At 41.5% G+C, this 16,187-nt stretch overlaps 1 protein-coding gene across 1 annotated transcript; it reads right to left on the bottom strand.

Moving 5' to 3' along the window:
• Positions 1-540: 540 nt before the first annotated feature.
• On the bottom strand, positions 541-10,123 carry GPR174 (G protein-coupled receptor 174). Its single transcript, XM_053374340.1, has 2 exons — positions 9,833-10,123; positions 541-2,938 (listed from the first exon to the last, which is right to left on the bottom strand). Exon 2 carries the CDS (start codon positions 2,368-2,370, stop codon positions 1,351-1,353), a length of 1,020 nt encoding a protein of 339 aa, XP_053230315.1. The 5' UTR covers positions 2,371-2,938; positions 9,833-10,123; the 3' UTR covers positions 541-1,350.
• Between the last annotated feature and the right edge of the window lie 6,064 nt (positions 10,124-16,187).

Below are 16,187 nucleotides of genomic sequence, written 5' to 3'. Positions count from 1 at the left end.
AGCACAGCCAGTGGCCAGGGATGATGGGAGCCGTAGTCTAACTAAACTTGGAGGACTGCAAGCTCCATATCCCATTGTTGTAAACAGTGAAATGGATCCACATCCTAAATCATGAATGCAGATGGAACTAATCTCTAATAAGCATGTTGCTAATCTTGTTGTGTATCATAATAAAAAGTACCACAATCGCAAACAACAAAGGCTCTTAACATTATACTGCTGTGTGTACGGATTTACACGGATTGTTCCAGAGAACATAATGGAACTTATAACAACAACAACAACAACAACAACAACAACAACAACAACAACATATTGACTGTTTAGGGCTTTAAAGGCCCAGCACTTTGAATTGTGCTCGGAAACATACTGGGAGCCAATGTAGGTCGTTCAAGACCGGTGCTATATGGTCTCGGTGGCCACTCCCAGTCATCAGTTTAGCTGCCGCATTCTGGATTAGTTGTGGTTTCTGAGTCACCTTCAAAGGTAGCCCCACAGAGAGCACATTGCAGTAGTCCAAGTGGGAGAGAACCAGTGAGACAGTCTGCGGGCAGGTAGGGTCTCAGCCTGCGTACCAGATGGAGCTGGTAGATAGCCATCCTTGACACTGAATTAACCTGTGACTCCATGGATAGCTGTGAGTTTTAAAAGTACTTTGTAAAATTCCTCAGCACTGCTTGCCAATGCAGGCAGCTAGTATTTCCTAGTCAATATCAGCAGTTCACTGCTATAGGACGTGAGGGTGGCCACTACCTTATATGGCTTTTAAAAAAAGATTAAACCAGTTCATGGAGGAGAAGTCAGCCAGTGACTATTGGACATAATGGGGTTTAGGGTTGTATCTATCAAAGTTATGTAAGAATTAGCACTAGCACAATGCTATTTCCTCCTCCCCTCATGTGTACCCTATACCAAACCCAAATCTGCTCTAGAGGGATGGGAGGAAACCAAGAATAGATTTAGGGGGCATGCAGGGGAAGAAGAGGTGGATAGGGCTCCATTGCACAAGAATAAATCACTGAGCCAATGAAATGAGCTGCTGAACGCTATGTTGAATACAATCCCATATCTCCTTGCAAGACCCCAAGCACCAGCACTGTGTCACTTCTGGATAAGCAAAAATGTCTATTTAGTCAAATGCTAATGTTCCAGTATGCAATTAAATACAAGTGTTGGTATAATTTTGAATATTATTTAAAATCAGTAGTATCAGTGGAAGTGCAGGCAAAACACAAAAGTTCCATTGGTCAAAGCATGAAAGCCAACTAGTCCACAGATTGCAAAGGAGACCAGACCATTGCCTTGCCACGCCAGTAGAGTTTTAAGCCCATAGAGTCAGGTTAATCCACTTCAAACAGTATGACTTGGATTTTCTGCCACACACCCAAGTGAGGTCTGCTGCTCTGGGCCATTTGTATTTTCATAGCGTGTGTTATGGAGCTGAATGCTGTCCTGCAAATCTTGCCTTGAAAGCCGTCTTCGGAACTCATCTGTGGTAAAATAATAAATGACAGGGTCTGCACAAGAGTTTAAGCTGGCAAGGCACAAGGCCACCGTGTGGAATATCAAAATCACTTTTCGGGCATAGCAGTCTTTTATCTTGTTGGCTTTCACAAAGTAATCCAACGGGAAGCTGATGTGGTAAGGTGCAAAGCAAATCAGAAAGACCACGGCACAAGTCAGGATCATCTTCAGAGCTTTCCGTTTCTCTCCAAGGTCTTGGGAAATTGAATTTTTTTCTTTTAGAGATAAGATGGTCTTCCACGAACAATAGACGATGATCAGCAGAGGAGTTACAAATCCAACTAGTTCACCAAAGGACATCATTACTATAGAGATGGTACCATCAACAGCCTTCACTGGAAGATCCACAAAGCATTTATTACTAATGTGTGTCTCATTAGAGGTGAGTCGTAGAAGGGGGAAAGGCAAGCAGCCAACACAGACTAGAATCCACCCAGCAATGCAAACATACACATCGTAGATGCGTTTGCAGTCGCTGAACCTAAAGGGATACATGAGGAATAAGAACCGCCTCACACTGATGCAAACCAAGAAGTAGATGCTTGCATACATGTTGACATATTTCAGGTAGAAGCAAAACATGCACAGCTCCTTCCCAAGGTGCCAGCTTTCTGACAGGTAGTAGAAAATCCTCAGCGGCAAAGACAAAACTTGTGCCAAGTCTGCAATTGCAAGGTTGATCATGAAAATCACAGCCCGCTTTGTTTCTTTCATGTACCCATAAAATACCCAGAGGGCTAAAATGTTCCCAATCAGCCCAGGAACCAAGATGATGGTGTACATGACTGCATAGAAACGCTTTGAGAAATCATTCTCCCCATTGCAATCCGGGCCATCAGCCACCATGGTGCTTTTCAGGAGGGAGCAGAGATGCTGGTGCAAATGTAAGGTAACCACCTAAAGATTTACCCCCCTTGAAACCTTGTGAAAAGGAAATGAGGATATGAGGCAACTGGAGAAGCTGCAGAGGTGGAATCCATGAATTGTCTGTTTTCTTGGCATTCTCTCCAATGTAAAAAATGTATTCCAGAAATCTTACGAAGATTCTTTTGGAGGCTTGCTAGGATTTATTTCTCCAAATCTTAGAGATTTATGTATAGGGCCTTCTTCAGTTACTTTTATCATATTTATGAGTTGGTCTTTTCATTGGCCATGGCATCCATTGGATTTTGATAGAAACAGATAACAAACATGTCCATGTCCTTTCTCAAATGAATTTTACATCAAGGGAGAGGGTGGTTTCCCATCTGGATACACCAAAGCTGTGCATGGTGACGAGTCAGACTGAAGCAAGTATCATCTGAAGTGTTGCAGCTACTGTAATGAAATGATCTTCTATTTGATTTTGAGTGACACCCTCAAAAGGCACCTCATGGCCAGAGCTCTGCTGCAAATGATAACTCTACACCTACAGCTGAAGAAAACACAAAAAATGAATTACTCTATTGTTTGTTTGTTTTTTATTTCACTTAACAGTATCTATATATGTAACAACACCTCTAAGCTGTTTCCAAGAAATATTAAAATTATAAATGAAAACAGCTAAAAACAAGTAATTAAAATCAATTTTATAAACAGAACCTGCAGTAAAGAGATTTAAATCAGCATCTACATGGCTGGGAAGCTGTCCTAAAGAAAAAATGTTCTAAGCAGGCACTGGAAGGAATGCAGTGAAGGCACCTGCTTGCCTGATGTCAATAGGCAGGGAGTTCCAAAGTATAGGTGCTTTTCTTACAAGTGTGAACAAGTATCATGTGGCATCTGTAAAAGTGCCAGTTCTGCAGATTGAAGCAGTTGAGTGGGCACATATGGGGTGAGGTGATTCCTGTCCCAAGCCAGTTAGGGCTTTATATACCAATAAAAACACCTAGAACTTGGCCTGGAAACAAATCAGTAACCAGTGCAGATCTCCAAGCAGAAGTGTATTACACAGTCAATGCTGAAGTGGTTATCCACTTCCAAGACTACAATGGGGTGAAAAACCTGTGGCCTGTGACCAAGAAGTCACCCTCTCGGTCTCTCTATTCAGCCCTTGGTACTCTTCCCACATTCCTTCTCCCCATGCATGCTACACTTTCACCAGCCTTGCTCTGCACTCTCCTCAAGTCCCTTTGCTTGGCTGAAATGTGTTATTGAACTGTGACAGTGCCTTTTGCTTTCATGGATGGAGAGATTTGGAGAGGCAGGGGATTGTTACCTGTTAGTGATTCAAACTGGCTTATAGAAACGTCTAACTGTTGCGTGGCTGGAATGTAGCCACCTTGACAAACATAAGAGTCCTATCCAATGGTCCACCCATTTTTGCATTTGGCACCACCCACCAATGGCATGTGGTTCCTTTCATCCAATACAAAGAAGCACCACCAATCAAATGCGCCAACAACCACACGTTAAGTTAGTGACATGTTGTGCTCATGATACTCATCGCTGAGCTTGGCCAAAGTCTTGTTGGCTTTCATGGGTCTTTCACAGCTCACTTTGTTCCTCAAGGAGATTCAGAAGAGCAGGATTTCCTTCACCCTCCACCCCCCCTCCCGCGACGTTTATTGACTTTTCGTAAACTCCAGGAACATTTCAAATTAGTATAAGTGAAGGTACAGGATTTGGAGCGATGAAATGAAATACAGCTTACATAAACAGAACTGTGTCTTCCGGACACGGTAATGAAAATTCAGGGAAGCTTTGCCCTCCATCTGATCAATCCTGCACAGCGTAAATACAATCTGGCTGTATTTCTTATTCTGCTTTATTGCACAAGTCAGAATACATGATATATTGCTGCCTTAACAGCATGGAATGTTTTATAGTCCAGTGCTATTAGTAACAAAATGTATACACTTAACATGGATTTGATAGTGATGGATAAAGCACATTACTTAATGTTAAACCATGTTTTAAAAACAGCCTCTTGTCTCCTGCGATACACAGACTGCTAAGCAGAAATGAAGTCCAAGATGCCTTGTAGGGCCCTTCAGGCCTTGAATACCCATCACTGTTAAAACAAAAAAGAAATCTCCCAGCAAGCTGAAAAGCTATGACATCTGAGGGAAAGGGACTGGCTGTTGTGATGATTTTCTATTTACAGGAAAGCATTTTTGTTCATTTGTTGTTGTTGTTAAATTTTTATACTGTCCTTTGTCTTAGGATCACAGCGTAGTTTACAATACATTAGAGAACATTCAAATATGTGAGTCTCCACCTGCTATGGTACATAGTCCATTCTGCCATGACAAAATTTTATGTACCTGTAGACCAGGCCTAAATTCTGTAACCACAGAATACTGGCAACTTCTGGGAACTAGCCAACTGGCCAACCAGACCTGTAGAGATGGACCAGAACTTTGGCACAGATGGGTCAGATTTGATCAGGATGCAAGCCTTTAACATCACTGCCCCAGTCAATCCAGAGTTCGGCCCCATGGCTTTGCAGGAGGTGAGTACAGGTGACTCCCCACTTATGTGGGGGCTACATTCCTGGGAACTGCATATAGTGGGGAACACCATCTAATAAGCCAAACTCCTTTGTGGAAGGGGGTGTTGATCAAGGGGAGGGAAGTTAACAGAGTAGTGGTCACTCCAAAATCCAAATGTGTCCACAGACCTAAAAAAAGATCAGTGACTCTAAATTTAATCTTTAGCATGTATTTTTTAAAAAATCTATGCCTGTCTATGAGCATATGAACATTTTAATGCAAATCTGTGTCCCTTTTTATTTGTGGGGGCGGCATGTGTCTCCTCTGTTTTGGCACCATGAATGTTCTACCCTGGTTAGGCTGACAGCACAAGGTCACCCAGTTTACTTCATAGCTGAGTGAGGGTTGGAACCTAGTCTCCCAGGCCCTAGTCTATGGGTAGGCAAACTAAGACCCGGGGGCCAGATCCGGCCCAATCGCCTTCTAAATCTGGCCCCGCGGACAGTCCGGGAATCAGCATGCTTTTACATGAATAGAATGTGTCTTTTTATTTAAAATGCATCTCTGGGTTATTTGTGGGGCATAGGAATTCGTTCATATTTTTTTCCCAAAATATAGTCCAGCCCCCCACAAGGTCTGACAGTGGACCAGCCCCCTGCTGAGAAAGTTTGATGACCCCTGCTAGTCCATGGGTAGGCAAACTAAGGCCCGGGGGCCAGATCCGGCCCAATCGCCTTCTAAATTTGGCCCACAGATGGTGCAGGAATCAGCGTGTTTTTACATGAGTGGAATGTGTCCTTTAATTTAAAATGCATATCTGGGTTATTTGTGGGGCCTGCCTGGTGTTTTTACATGAGTAGAATGTGTGCTTTTATTTAAAATGCATCTCTGGGTTATTTGTGGGGCATAGGAATTCATTCTTTTTTCTTCTTCAAAATATAGTCCGGCCCCCCACAAGGTCTGAAGGGCAGTGGACCAGCCCCCTGTTGAAAAAGTTTGCTGACCCCTGCCCTAGTCCAATACTCTAACCACTTCAGCACACTGTGAAGCAACCAACCAAAGTAGTAGTGTACCTCAGATTACATACGCTTCAGGTTACATACGGCGCGGCAGCAGCAGGAGGCCCCATTAGCTAAAGTGGTGCTTCAGGTTAAGAACAGTTTCAGGTTAAGAATGGACCTCTGGAACGAATTACCGTAAGTATTTAACCTGCGGTACCACAGTAGTAGTAGTAGTAGTAGTAGTAGTAGTAGTAGTAGTAGTGGTAATAATAATAATAATAATTACTTATACCTTGCCCATCTGGCTGGGTCTCCCCAGCCACTCTGGGCAGCTCCCAACAGAATATTAAAAACACGATAAAACATCAAACATTAAAAACTTCCCTAAACAGGGCTGCCTTCAGATATTTCCTAAAAGTCAGGTGCAGTGGTACCTCAGGTTAAGAACTTACTGTAATTCGTTCTGGAGGTCCGTTCTTAACCTGAAATTGCGCCACTGCTGTGTGATTTGTGTTCTCATCCTGAAGCAAAGTTCTTAACCCGAGGTACTATTTCTGGGTAGCAGAGTCTGTAACCTGAAGCGTCTGTAACCTGAAGCGTATGTAACCCAAGGTACCACTGTAGTTGTTTATTTCCTTGACATCTGATGGTCTAAGCTTACAAGTGTGAACCATCCCTATGTCTTATGAAGTCTGACTAACCATCTTCTTACCACTATACTTAACTGGCAGCCTGGAAATTTCAAGCAGTGTTGTCTGAAGTTAAAAATAAATGTGGGCATTTTAGTCTGCGAGACAATGGAAAAACCAGCAATGTGCTATAAAAAGTATGTAAGGGGGATTTTTATTTATGGGTTTCTTTCAAGTTCTACTTCCTGCACCCATTTGCTAAGAGTCTTCTACATAACCTCCCCCTCCTCAACTCTTTGCTTTCTACTTAAGCAGTAGTAGTCAAACCTCCACATATTTGCCACCAGGTATATATAATACCTGACTGTAATGCACATTTTTTGTGTATGCCATCTTGCCAAATGGGTATTGACATTTGCCTGTTAGAGTTTAACAGAAGCAGGGAGATGAGAGCAGTTTGGCCCTTAAAGAAAAAAAGAAAAAGAAAGAAAATAAGACAAACTCATAATTTATAGCTGCTTGTTCCATGAGTCACTAAAGGACAGTGGCTTAATAATTCATGGTTATTTCTCTCTTAACATACAGAGGTGAACCCAAGGTGAAGCCTCCTATGCAGGAACAAAGAGGCTTGAAGAGAGAGATGGGTTGCCTTTAACAAGTGCACAATAAGCAAGACAGTTTCTTCCAATATGGTGATTCTATGATATCCAGCTTTTAACCAGATTGTTTCTCTATTTTAAAAAGCACTCTGAAGCCTGTTCCTCATGACGTTTCTGCAAGTTAGAGCATTACTGAGGACGTGCCTGTCTTCATATTGCAACTTACACCTATTTCAAGCTTGCTTAATTGCCATGACTTTGCCCCCTAAGGATTGTAGGAACTTGTATTACTGTGAAGGAACTGGGACTAGCTAGAAAAATCGAAGACAATATATTCAGCATTCACACAAAATTCTGGGAATTATAATTTTGTGTGAGTGCTGAAAATACTTCATCTTCCCCCTGGATCTCAGGTGGCCTATCTGGCACACCAAAATCACATACAGAAATACCGTATGTGCAGATGATCTCAAAGCCTGCTGCTTGTAGAGCCTGTGTTTTCTGAATGATTCCTCATATTAACCCACACAATGCCTGGCAGCTTTTGTGAACCCCCCCCCCCCCAAGAACTGTGATGGGGTATTTAATTTTTTATTTCTATTTTAAAGACCTAGCACAAGAGAGTACTTTAAACATTTACAGCCCCTGTGAGGCAGCTATAAAGAAAACACAGGAAGATGTCCAATGCTAAGTCAGACCATCTCACAGCCCTACCTGGAAATGCTGAGACTGAACCTGGGACCTTCTGCATGTAAAGCAGATGCTCTACTGTTCAGCTACTCTTAGGAGACATAGGAACCAGGAAACTGCCTTATAGAAAGTCTAACTCAGTATTGCCAACACTGACTGTCTGCTGTTCCCCAGGGCTTCAGGGTCCTTTTCAAATACTACCTGGAGCTTTCAGGGATTCAGCCTGGGACCTTCTGCATGGAAAGCAACTGCTTTATCAGTGAGCTTCATTGAGCTTTGGCCCTTCTCAGTGGCAGTGCTCCACACAGCAGGGGGCACATGGAAATGTCTCTCTTTGCAACTGCTGAAATGCACACTGTTAACTTCAGGCTGGTAGTACACAGCTACAGTGACTACTGACACTGATGCAGAACTGAGGCTTGAGTGTGGTCTGGTATACACTGGTACCTCGGGTTACATACACTTCAGGTTACAGACTCCGCTAACCCAGAAATAGTACCTCAGGTTAAGAACTTTGCTTCAGGATGAGAACAGAAATCAGGCTCTGGCGGCGCAGCGGCAGCGGGAGACCCCATTAGCTAAAGTGGTGCTTCAGGTTAAGAACAGTTTCAGGTTAAGAACGGACCTCCGGAACGAATTAAGTACTTAACCCGAGGTACCACTGTACTGCTTAGATCAGCAAAGCCCAGTTTAGGAACATAGGAAGCTGTTTAAGTCTCCATTAATCCATCTAGCTCAGTGCTGTTATCATTGGCTGGAAGTGGCTCTTCAAGGTTTCAGACAGGAGACACTCCCAACCATACTTGGGATATGCCTTAGATTGAACCTGGGGCATTCTACATGGAAAAAAAAGAAGCAGCTCAAAGGCCCTTCTTTGCATATCCCTACTCAGTCATGAAGTTCACTGAAGCATTTTAGGTAAGTTACTACCTCTGTGCCTAACGTACTACACAGGGCCACTATGGTAATAAAAATCAGGTGGGTGGGTGAACTGCTTTGAGTTCCCTAGAGGAAAGATAGGCTATAAATGTAACTGATGAGCACATGAGGCAATATAAGGACCTTTTACACATCATGACTGCCACATGGATGCTTTCATGCAGCCGCTGTCAGCCTCACGTCCTGCAGATTATTTTCTTTATTTTACAACATTATGCTTAATTGTAATAGAACTTCAAATTGGTTTACAGAGCTGGGGTTGATCGAAACGACAGTCCAAAACATCTACAGAGTACCTCTTTAATGGACACGTGTGTCTCAATTGTGACCTCTGTGTGGAGGCTATGGTCTAAAGCTGTTGCCGAAATATTGTGTGCCCCTCTTTTCTTTTTATGCATGGTTTCCCTTCATTCAGAGCTGCTGTAGGAACATAGCATAATAGGTAGCATAATATTGCATCTAAAGCAGGCTGAGATCAAGGGTGGAAGCAGAAAATTCTAGCCAGGACAATAAAATAAAATGATTATCATAATTCTACATTCTTCCAAATGGGTAGGTTCTTTTCTAAGGGCAAATTGCTTTACCAAGTATCAGAAATCACTAAATTGGTATTGAAAAATCATAATATGGATGGAATTGAAATACAATTTTTCTAATCTTCACTTCAATATGAATCTGCTTTTGATCTCTCAGTACTTACCTGTTTATGTCATTTTGAAAATTTCTCTTGGTTTGTGAATATGTAAAATTCCTTTTTAAAAGGGACAACATTTAACACTCAGTTTTCCCTTTCTAAAGACTGTACATCTGCAGACATTGGAGCAAGCTGTATATATAATCCATTCCTCTACCCATTTATTCCATTTGCAAATATTTTAAATATTTTAAATAAAAACCAATAAACATTTTCTTTCATCTCCAGCGCAAAAGTTCTATAACAACAAACTTACAGTTAAGATCAAATTCATTGTCAACTTCTTATGAGAAAAGATCAGCAGCTAGATAACTAAAAACAATAGAAAGAATGAGAATCCTACCGTTGCAAATTGCCTCCTAACTTCAGATGAATTCTGCAGGTGCCTGATACTGTGTACAAGTCACCCGACAAAGAAGGTTGCCGCCACTTTCTGGCCTCCAGCTTAATATAGAAAACAAAACTGGAAGTATGCAAGACGTTCAAAGAGCATTCGATTGAACAGAAGCCCCGGTATAACTCGCAATGTGCTTCCGAAAGGCATTTGCAAACATCGTGCAGTCAGCACATGGCGCATTGACTTTTTCCAGTAGGCAGCACACCTTGTGATTGATGTTGGGAGAAGGCTATTTCAGCAGAGAGCATCAAGCAGCATTTGAACAACCTTTGCCGTTCAGCTCATTCCTCACGGTGGAGGTGGAAAGTTACTGTTTCTATATATAGATTGGTGCTTTTCTTCTCAATTGTATTTTGAGTGGTCCTGAGTCAGGGCTGGTTTTGTGGTAGCAAACGGTGTCATTTTTTGTTTTTAATCTGTGCAGTTTGGTATGCCAGAAAGATAAGCAGATACACCCCATAGCAAGTGGGTACCTTTTACCCACAGTAGCATGTGGTAAGCATTTGAAAACAAAGCACTGACTAGCAGCTATGCCAGTTACACTTGTGTCCTCACATTCAGTTGAATGAGCATAGAAATTTGCCTTATACCAAAAACAGATCATTGGTCTATTTAGCTTAGTATTGTCTACACTGACTGGCAGCTGCTCTAAGGCATTTCAGAAAGACCTAATCCAGGTAGGTCTTTCTCAGCCCTACCTGGAGATGCCAGGGATAGAACCTGTGACCTTCTGTATGCAAAGCATGTGCTCTACCACAGAGCTATAACTATCTGCATATAAAGTGATGAAATGCTGACATAGTTGAATTTGTGATGGGCCAAAGTATTAAATCCAGCCAAATTTTGTTGGGTTTCTTTGTGGGGAAGTGGGGGACACCAGCCAAAATTGGCAAACTCTAGTGTTTTGTTGTCATCTTACATCTTTCATAAAATACCTGTCTGCATATGTGCCGCAACAGAATACAGCCCTAAAGATCATAAAGGTCCTTACGCAAATTATTCTGTGCTTTTGCTTCACTGTGATCATGGTATATAGTGTGTCTCCCGTGTTCCCAATTTCAGCACTTGCTGCCCCTCCTCCCAGGTTACCCACCTCATACATCCCCTCACCTGCATAGGATTATCATATCACCATGTATGTATTAGGGGACATAATTTTTAATGTATTTTTAAGAGCTCTTTTCCTTTTTCAATAGACATTTTCCCCCATAATGCTGGAAGGGCCTCGAAGACAAGAGACTGCGTACATACTTGAGGTGTGCCCCCTCTCCCTACTGTCTATTTTTGCTTCTTCTTTTTCTTTTTGAAGAAAGCTCTAGCACTTGGAGACTTAGTTAAACAGGAAAAATGTTTTATTTTCACAACAAAATTGGTAAAACAAAAGATGTGTCTGGAGATGGAATTCTTTCAAGAAATAGGTGTGCATGTGTGTGAAACTAAACGTTGTCTTTTAATGTATCCCCCAGCTCAGAGACTTCTTTCTCTGGCTGTAGATCTTTCCTCAGGGCGAATTGCACACCCAGCTCAGAGGCTATCCTGCTATCCAGCTGAACGCCAGGAACTCAAACTCCTTTTTCTTTTCCCCTCCCAAAGTGCTGTCTCCTACCCACTCTGGCTAGCTGTACCTGCAGCCAAGCAGAATGAGCCTATAGCTCAGCACTCTGTAAGCTTCACCACTCTGGTGGAATTCCGTGGCACTGCACCACCAAGCTCTGGTCTACCTGGTTCGTTCAGGGTGCTTGTGCAGAGATGTGCTTTAAATGTATGGTGTGTACATACAGGCTCAGTTTTACCAAATTTTTCTCCCAGGGTAAACTGCCAAGGGGGTGAGTGTTTCAAAGATGGGCCTTCAGAAACCTGTCTTATTCCTGCACCCATTCCAGCATACCATTATTGATTTTTAATTGTATTTTTATTGCTTCTTTTATTTCTTATGTTGCATTTTTATTGCATCACAATTTGAATTCTCTGGAGTTCGGATTGTAATACCGTACAATAAAATATCTAGCACAATGATTTGCAACTGCTACGAATCAGGCAAAAGAATCATTAAGTGATCCTCTAAGACCCCTGGCAATTTTCAAGTTCTTTATTCAAAGAGAATAAAGAACCACTGCCTTAAACTTCAAGCCAACTTCTCTATCTAAACAGCTCATCACCATGAGAAAATGCTAAAGAGTCTTGTCTGCCTCCCCTGGAATCCCACCACATCCCTACCTTCTCTGCCTCTGGCCCTTAAGTCTACCTGAACTAAAACTGTAAATGAGCCTGACACCAAGTCACCCTTAAAAGAGCTCACACCAGCCAACATTGTTAATTCATGTTATTCTCAACCCTTGGTGTTAGGTTAAGCTGTGCAGTGCTCTTCATAGTAGTAGAAAAATTTGAACCTGGGTTTCTTCTCATGTCCATACTCAGCCACTAGCTCTCTAATGGTATACTCTATACCAGGGATTAAACAAAAATTAATCAAATTAATACGACTGAGTTTTGACTGGAAAGGAAAGCATTTCCCCCCATTCTACAGTGACGAGGGGTCTTGGGATAGTTTAGAAATCTTATGCTTCCTCTTTTGAGGGCACTATGCAGCTGGCTCTCATTATAGTGATCAACCTGGATAGAAGATTTATGTCTTTTCAAAGCTCAAATTCAACCATTTTGCACTGTGACGATACCTTCATTTTTTTTATCAATAATTTTTTATTGATTTTCATTAAATATACATTCAGTATATATACAAATAAATTTCATATCTATCTTTGGCTCTGCCAAGCTTCAGACTTCCCTCCACCCCTTCAGTAAGTATCGTACATTTTCTTACATCGCGTATTTTGTTTGTTTATCTGGTTAACCATATGCTGTTTATCTAACCCTGCCAGTATTTACTCCAAGTTTCATGAAACTTCTGTTCGTCCTGATCTCATATTCTCCCTGATAATCTAGCCAGTTCTGCGTAATTCATCATTTTAACCTGCCAATCCATAATAGTTGGTATTACATCTGTTTTCCAATTCTGAGCCAACATAGTTCTTGCAGCCATTATGGCATACAGAAAGAGGTTTTTATCTTTCTTTTTAATTTCCTTCCCTACCAATCCCAATAGAAAGGCTTCGGGTTTTTTTGGAAAGGTATACTTAAAAACTTTTTAAAGTTCATTGTAAATTGATTCCCAAAAGCCCTTCACTTTGCCACAATTCCACCACATGCGGTAAAGGTCTCCTTCCGCCTCTCCACATTTCCAACATTTCTTATTTTTCATTCTGTACATCTTTGCCAGTTTTACCAGCGTAAGATGCCACCTATATATCATTTTCCATATATTCTCTTGCAATGCCGTACAGGCTGTAAATTTCAAATTTACATTCCACAATTCACGCCATGCTTCTAATTCAATGTTATGCCCAAAATCAATGGCCCACTTAATCATGGCTTCTTTTACCTCCTCATCTTTAGTATACCAGTTCAATAATAAATCATACATTTTTGACAGTAGTTTGTTTTTACCTTCTATAATGTCTATATGAAATTTTGATTTCTTGTCCTTAAATCCCAACCTCTTTTTATCTTCTTTTAGTATCTCATTAACTTGGTGGTACTGTAACCACCCTGTCAGTAAATTCTCTACTTCTTCATACATCTTAAGCTTTATACCTTGATCAGTTTTTCTAATAAGCTCTTTATATGTGGCTCTCTTTCCTTCCATGTTGACTTTCTTAATAATTAATACATCTGTTGGTGATATCCACCAAGGGGTTTTCCTTTCTAACAGATTTTTATTTCTTTCCCATACTTCATATAAAGGTCCTCTAATTATATGATTTTAAAAACCCCTGTGGACTTTCACTTTATTATACCACAGGTACAAGTGCCACCCGTACCTGTTGTCATATCCTTCTAAATCTAGAAGGTCCATATTTTCTAATTTTATCCAATCTCTTATCCAAATTACGCACGCTGCTTCATAGTATATACCCATGTCTGGCAGGGCAAAGCCACCTCTTTCTTTTTTATCAACCAAAATCTTCATTTTTATTCTTGGCCTCTTTCCCTGCCAGACAAAACTTGCCAATGTTTTCTGCCACTCTTCAAATTGTTTTTATCCTTTAATCACTGGAATTGTTTGGAACAAGAATAGCATTCTAGGTAAAACATTCATTTTAATCACTGATATTCTCCCTAAAAAGGATAGTCTCAGTCTGTCCCATATTTCTAGATCTTTCTTAATATCTCTCCACGTGATTTCATAGTTGTCTTTATACAGGTTTATGTTTTTTGCCATCAACCATATTCCTAGATATTTGACTTTCTTGACCGCTGTAATACCAGTCTCTTGGTGCAGTTCTTCTATCTCTTCTTTACTTATGTTTTTGACTAACATTTTAGTTTTGTTCTGATTGAGTTTGAACCCTGCTACTTTGCCGAATTCTTCTATTCTTTGTAAAGCTTCTTGTATACTTTTCTTTGGATCTTCTAGTGTTAAGACTATATCGTCCGCAAATGCTTTTATTTTAAATTCTTTGTATCCAACCTTGATACCTTTCACCTTTGAGGCTTCTCTCAATGTCTTATTAAGAACCTCCAGTACAGATATAAACAACAGGGGTTATAGAGGACACCCCTGTCTGGTCCCCTTAGAGATATCAAAAGTTTCCAATACGTTGTTGTTTATGATGAGTTTGGCTGTTTGATTTTGATATATGGCTTCTATACCCTTTATAAACCCTTCTCCAATTCCCATTGTTTTTAAATTCTCTTTCATAAATCGCCAGGAGAAATTATCAAACGCTTTCTCCGCATCAATGAAAATCAAAGCCGCTTGTTTATCAATGCTACTTTCTAAATATTCAATAATATCTACTACAATATCTGACGATACCTTCAGGCACAAACATTCCATGTAGTTTTGCCTCAGTAAGGTCCCAGTTAAGAATGTCCTACTGGATAATTGTAGCATTGCTGCCGTTATGATACCATCACACATCACCCCAATCTCTGAGAGGTGAGAGATTCCAGGGGTTCCAGGTGCTTACCTAGGGTTCAGTTTCCTTAGCATGTGGGACAGCAGAGACTGTGGTGTCTTTAGGATACAGTCGTATCTTGGAAGCCAAACAGAATCTGTTCCAGAAGTCCATTTGACTTCCAAAATATTCAGAAATCAAGGTGCAGTTCCGATTGGCTACAGGAAGCTCCTGCAGCCAATCGGAAGTTGCGCTGGACGTTCAGGTTCCAAAGAACGTTTGCAAACCGGAACACTCACTTCCAGGTTTGCAGCGTTCAGGAGCCAAAATGTTCAACTTGCAAGGCGTTCGTCAACCAAGGTACGACTGTATATTGTTTATTGACACATATATACAACCTGAGCCTATAATGGAGGGGCTCAAGGCATCAACACCACAAAAGTCCTCCTTAGTATAGTGGTAAGTATCCCCGCATGTCACGCGGGAGACCGGGGTTTGATTCCCCGATGGGGAGAAGCACACATTTGTGTAATCTCACTGTATACAAGTTGTACAAGTGACGATAAAGTATTTCAAAAGGGCCTTGCTTCTCCCATAGACACAGCCCTGGAATCTTGTCACTTTCTCTCTAGCTGCTTCCTGCTTCCAGCTCACACAACACCTCTCTCTTTTTGTCTTTCTCACTACCAGCCAGGTGAGGGAGAGGGTCCACCCATTTGCCCTCTGGCACAGAGCAAGCTGTTTTGTTATACTAAGTACTTAGGGACATTAATTCACCAAGAAAGATGCCCAGCTATTTCAGTAATGGAATGCTCCATGAGATGGCTGGAGCCAGGACCTCAGAAATTAGAAGGGACTCAGGCAACATACAGACCAGCCTGCCAAACTCACAACAACAGTCCCCGTAAGGGGCATCTGCATATTCCTGCATTACAGTGGGTTAGACTAGATGATCCTCAGGGTCCCTTCTGTGGGATGAAAGCACCCAAAATGCTAAGTAAATGGTATTAATGCTCATAAGAGCTGTAGAGCTCTGTGATGATTCCCACCTGAGGCAGTTATTACAGTTGGTACAGCAGTGGCAGTTATGAACAGTCTTAACAGTTAGAGCAGCAGCTATGTTTTGTTCTGTTGTGCTGCTGCTGTCTGTCTCAGAATACTAGTCTGTAGCAGTTTTGTCTTAGGTACGAATCTATGTAAGATCTATTAGCAACATAAGGTAAAGGACCCCTGGATAGTTAAGTCCAGTCGAATTTGACTATGGGGTGCGACACTCATCTCCACTTTCAGGCCGAGGGAACCAGCGTTTGTCGACAGACAGCTTTCTGGGTCATGTGCCCAGC

This window comes from Podarcis raffonei, chromosome Z, assembly GCF_027172205.1.
Source record: "Podarcis raffonei isolate rPodRaf1 chromosome Z, rPodRaf1.pri, whole genome shotgun sequence".
In the NCBI taxonomy this organism is placed as follows: Eukaryota; Metazoa; Chordata; class Lepidosauria; order Squamata; family Lacertidae; genus Podarcis; species Podarcis raffonei.
The sequence above is the reverse complement of the archived record's forward strand: the minus strand, read 5'-3'. Positions and strand labels throughout refer to the sequence as shown.

What these genes read in the sequence shown, in the direction of transcription:
- GPR174 (XM_053374340.1), bottom strand. Translation starts at nt 2,370, where the DNA reads ATGGTGGCTGATGGCCCGGATTGCAATGGGGAGAATGATTTCTCAAAG.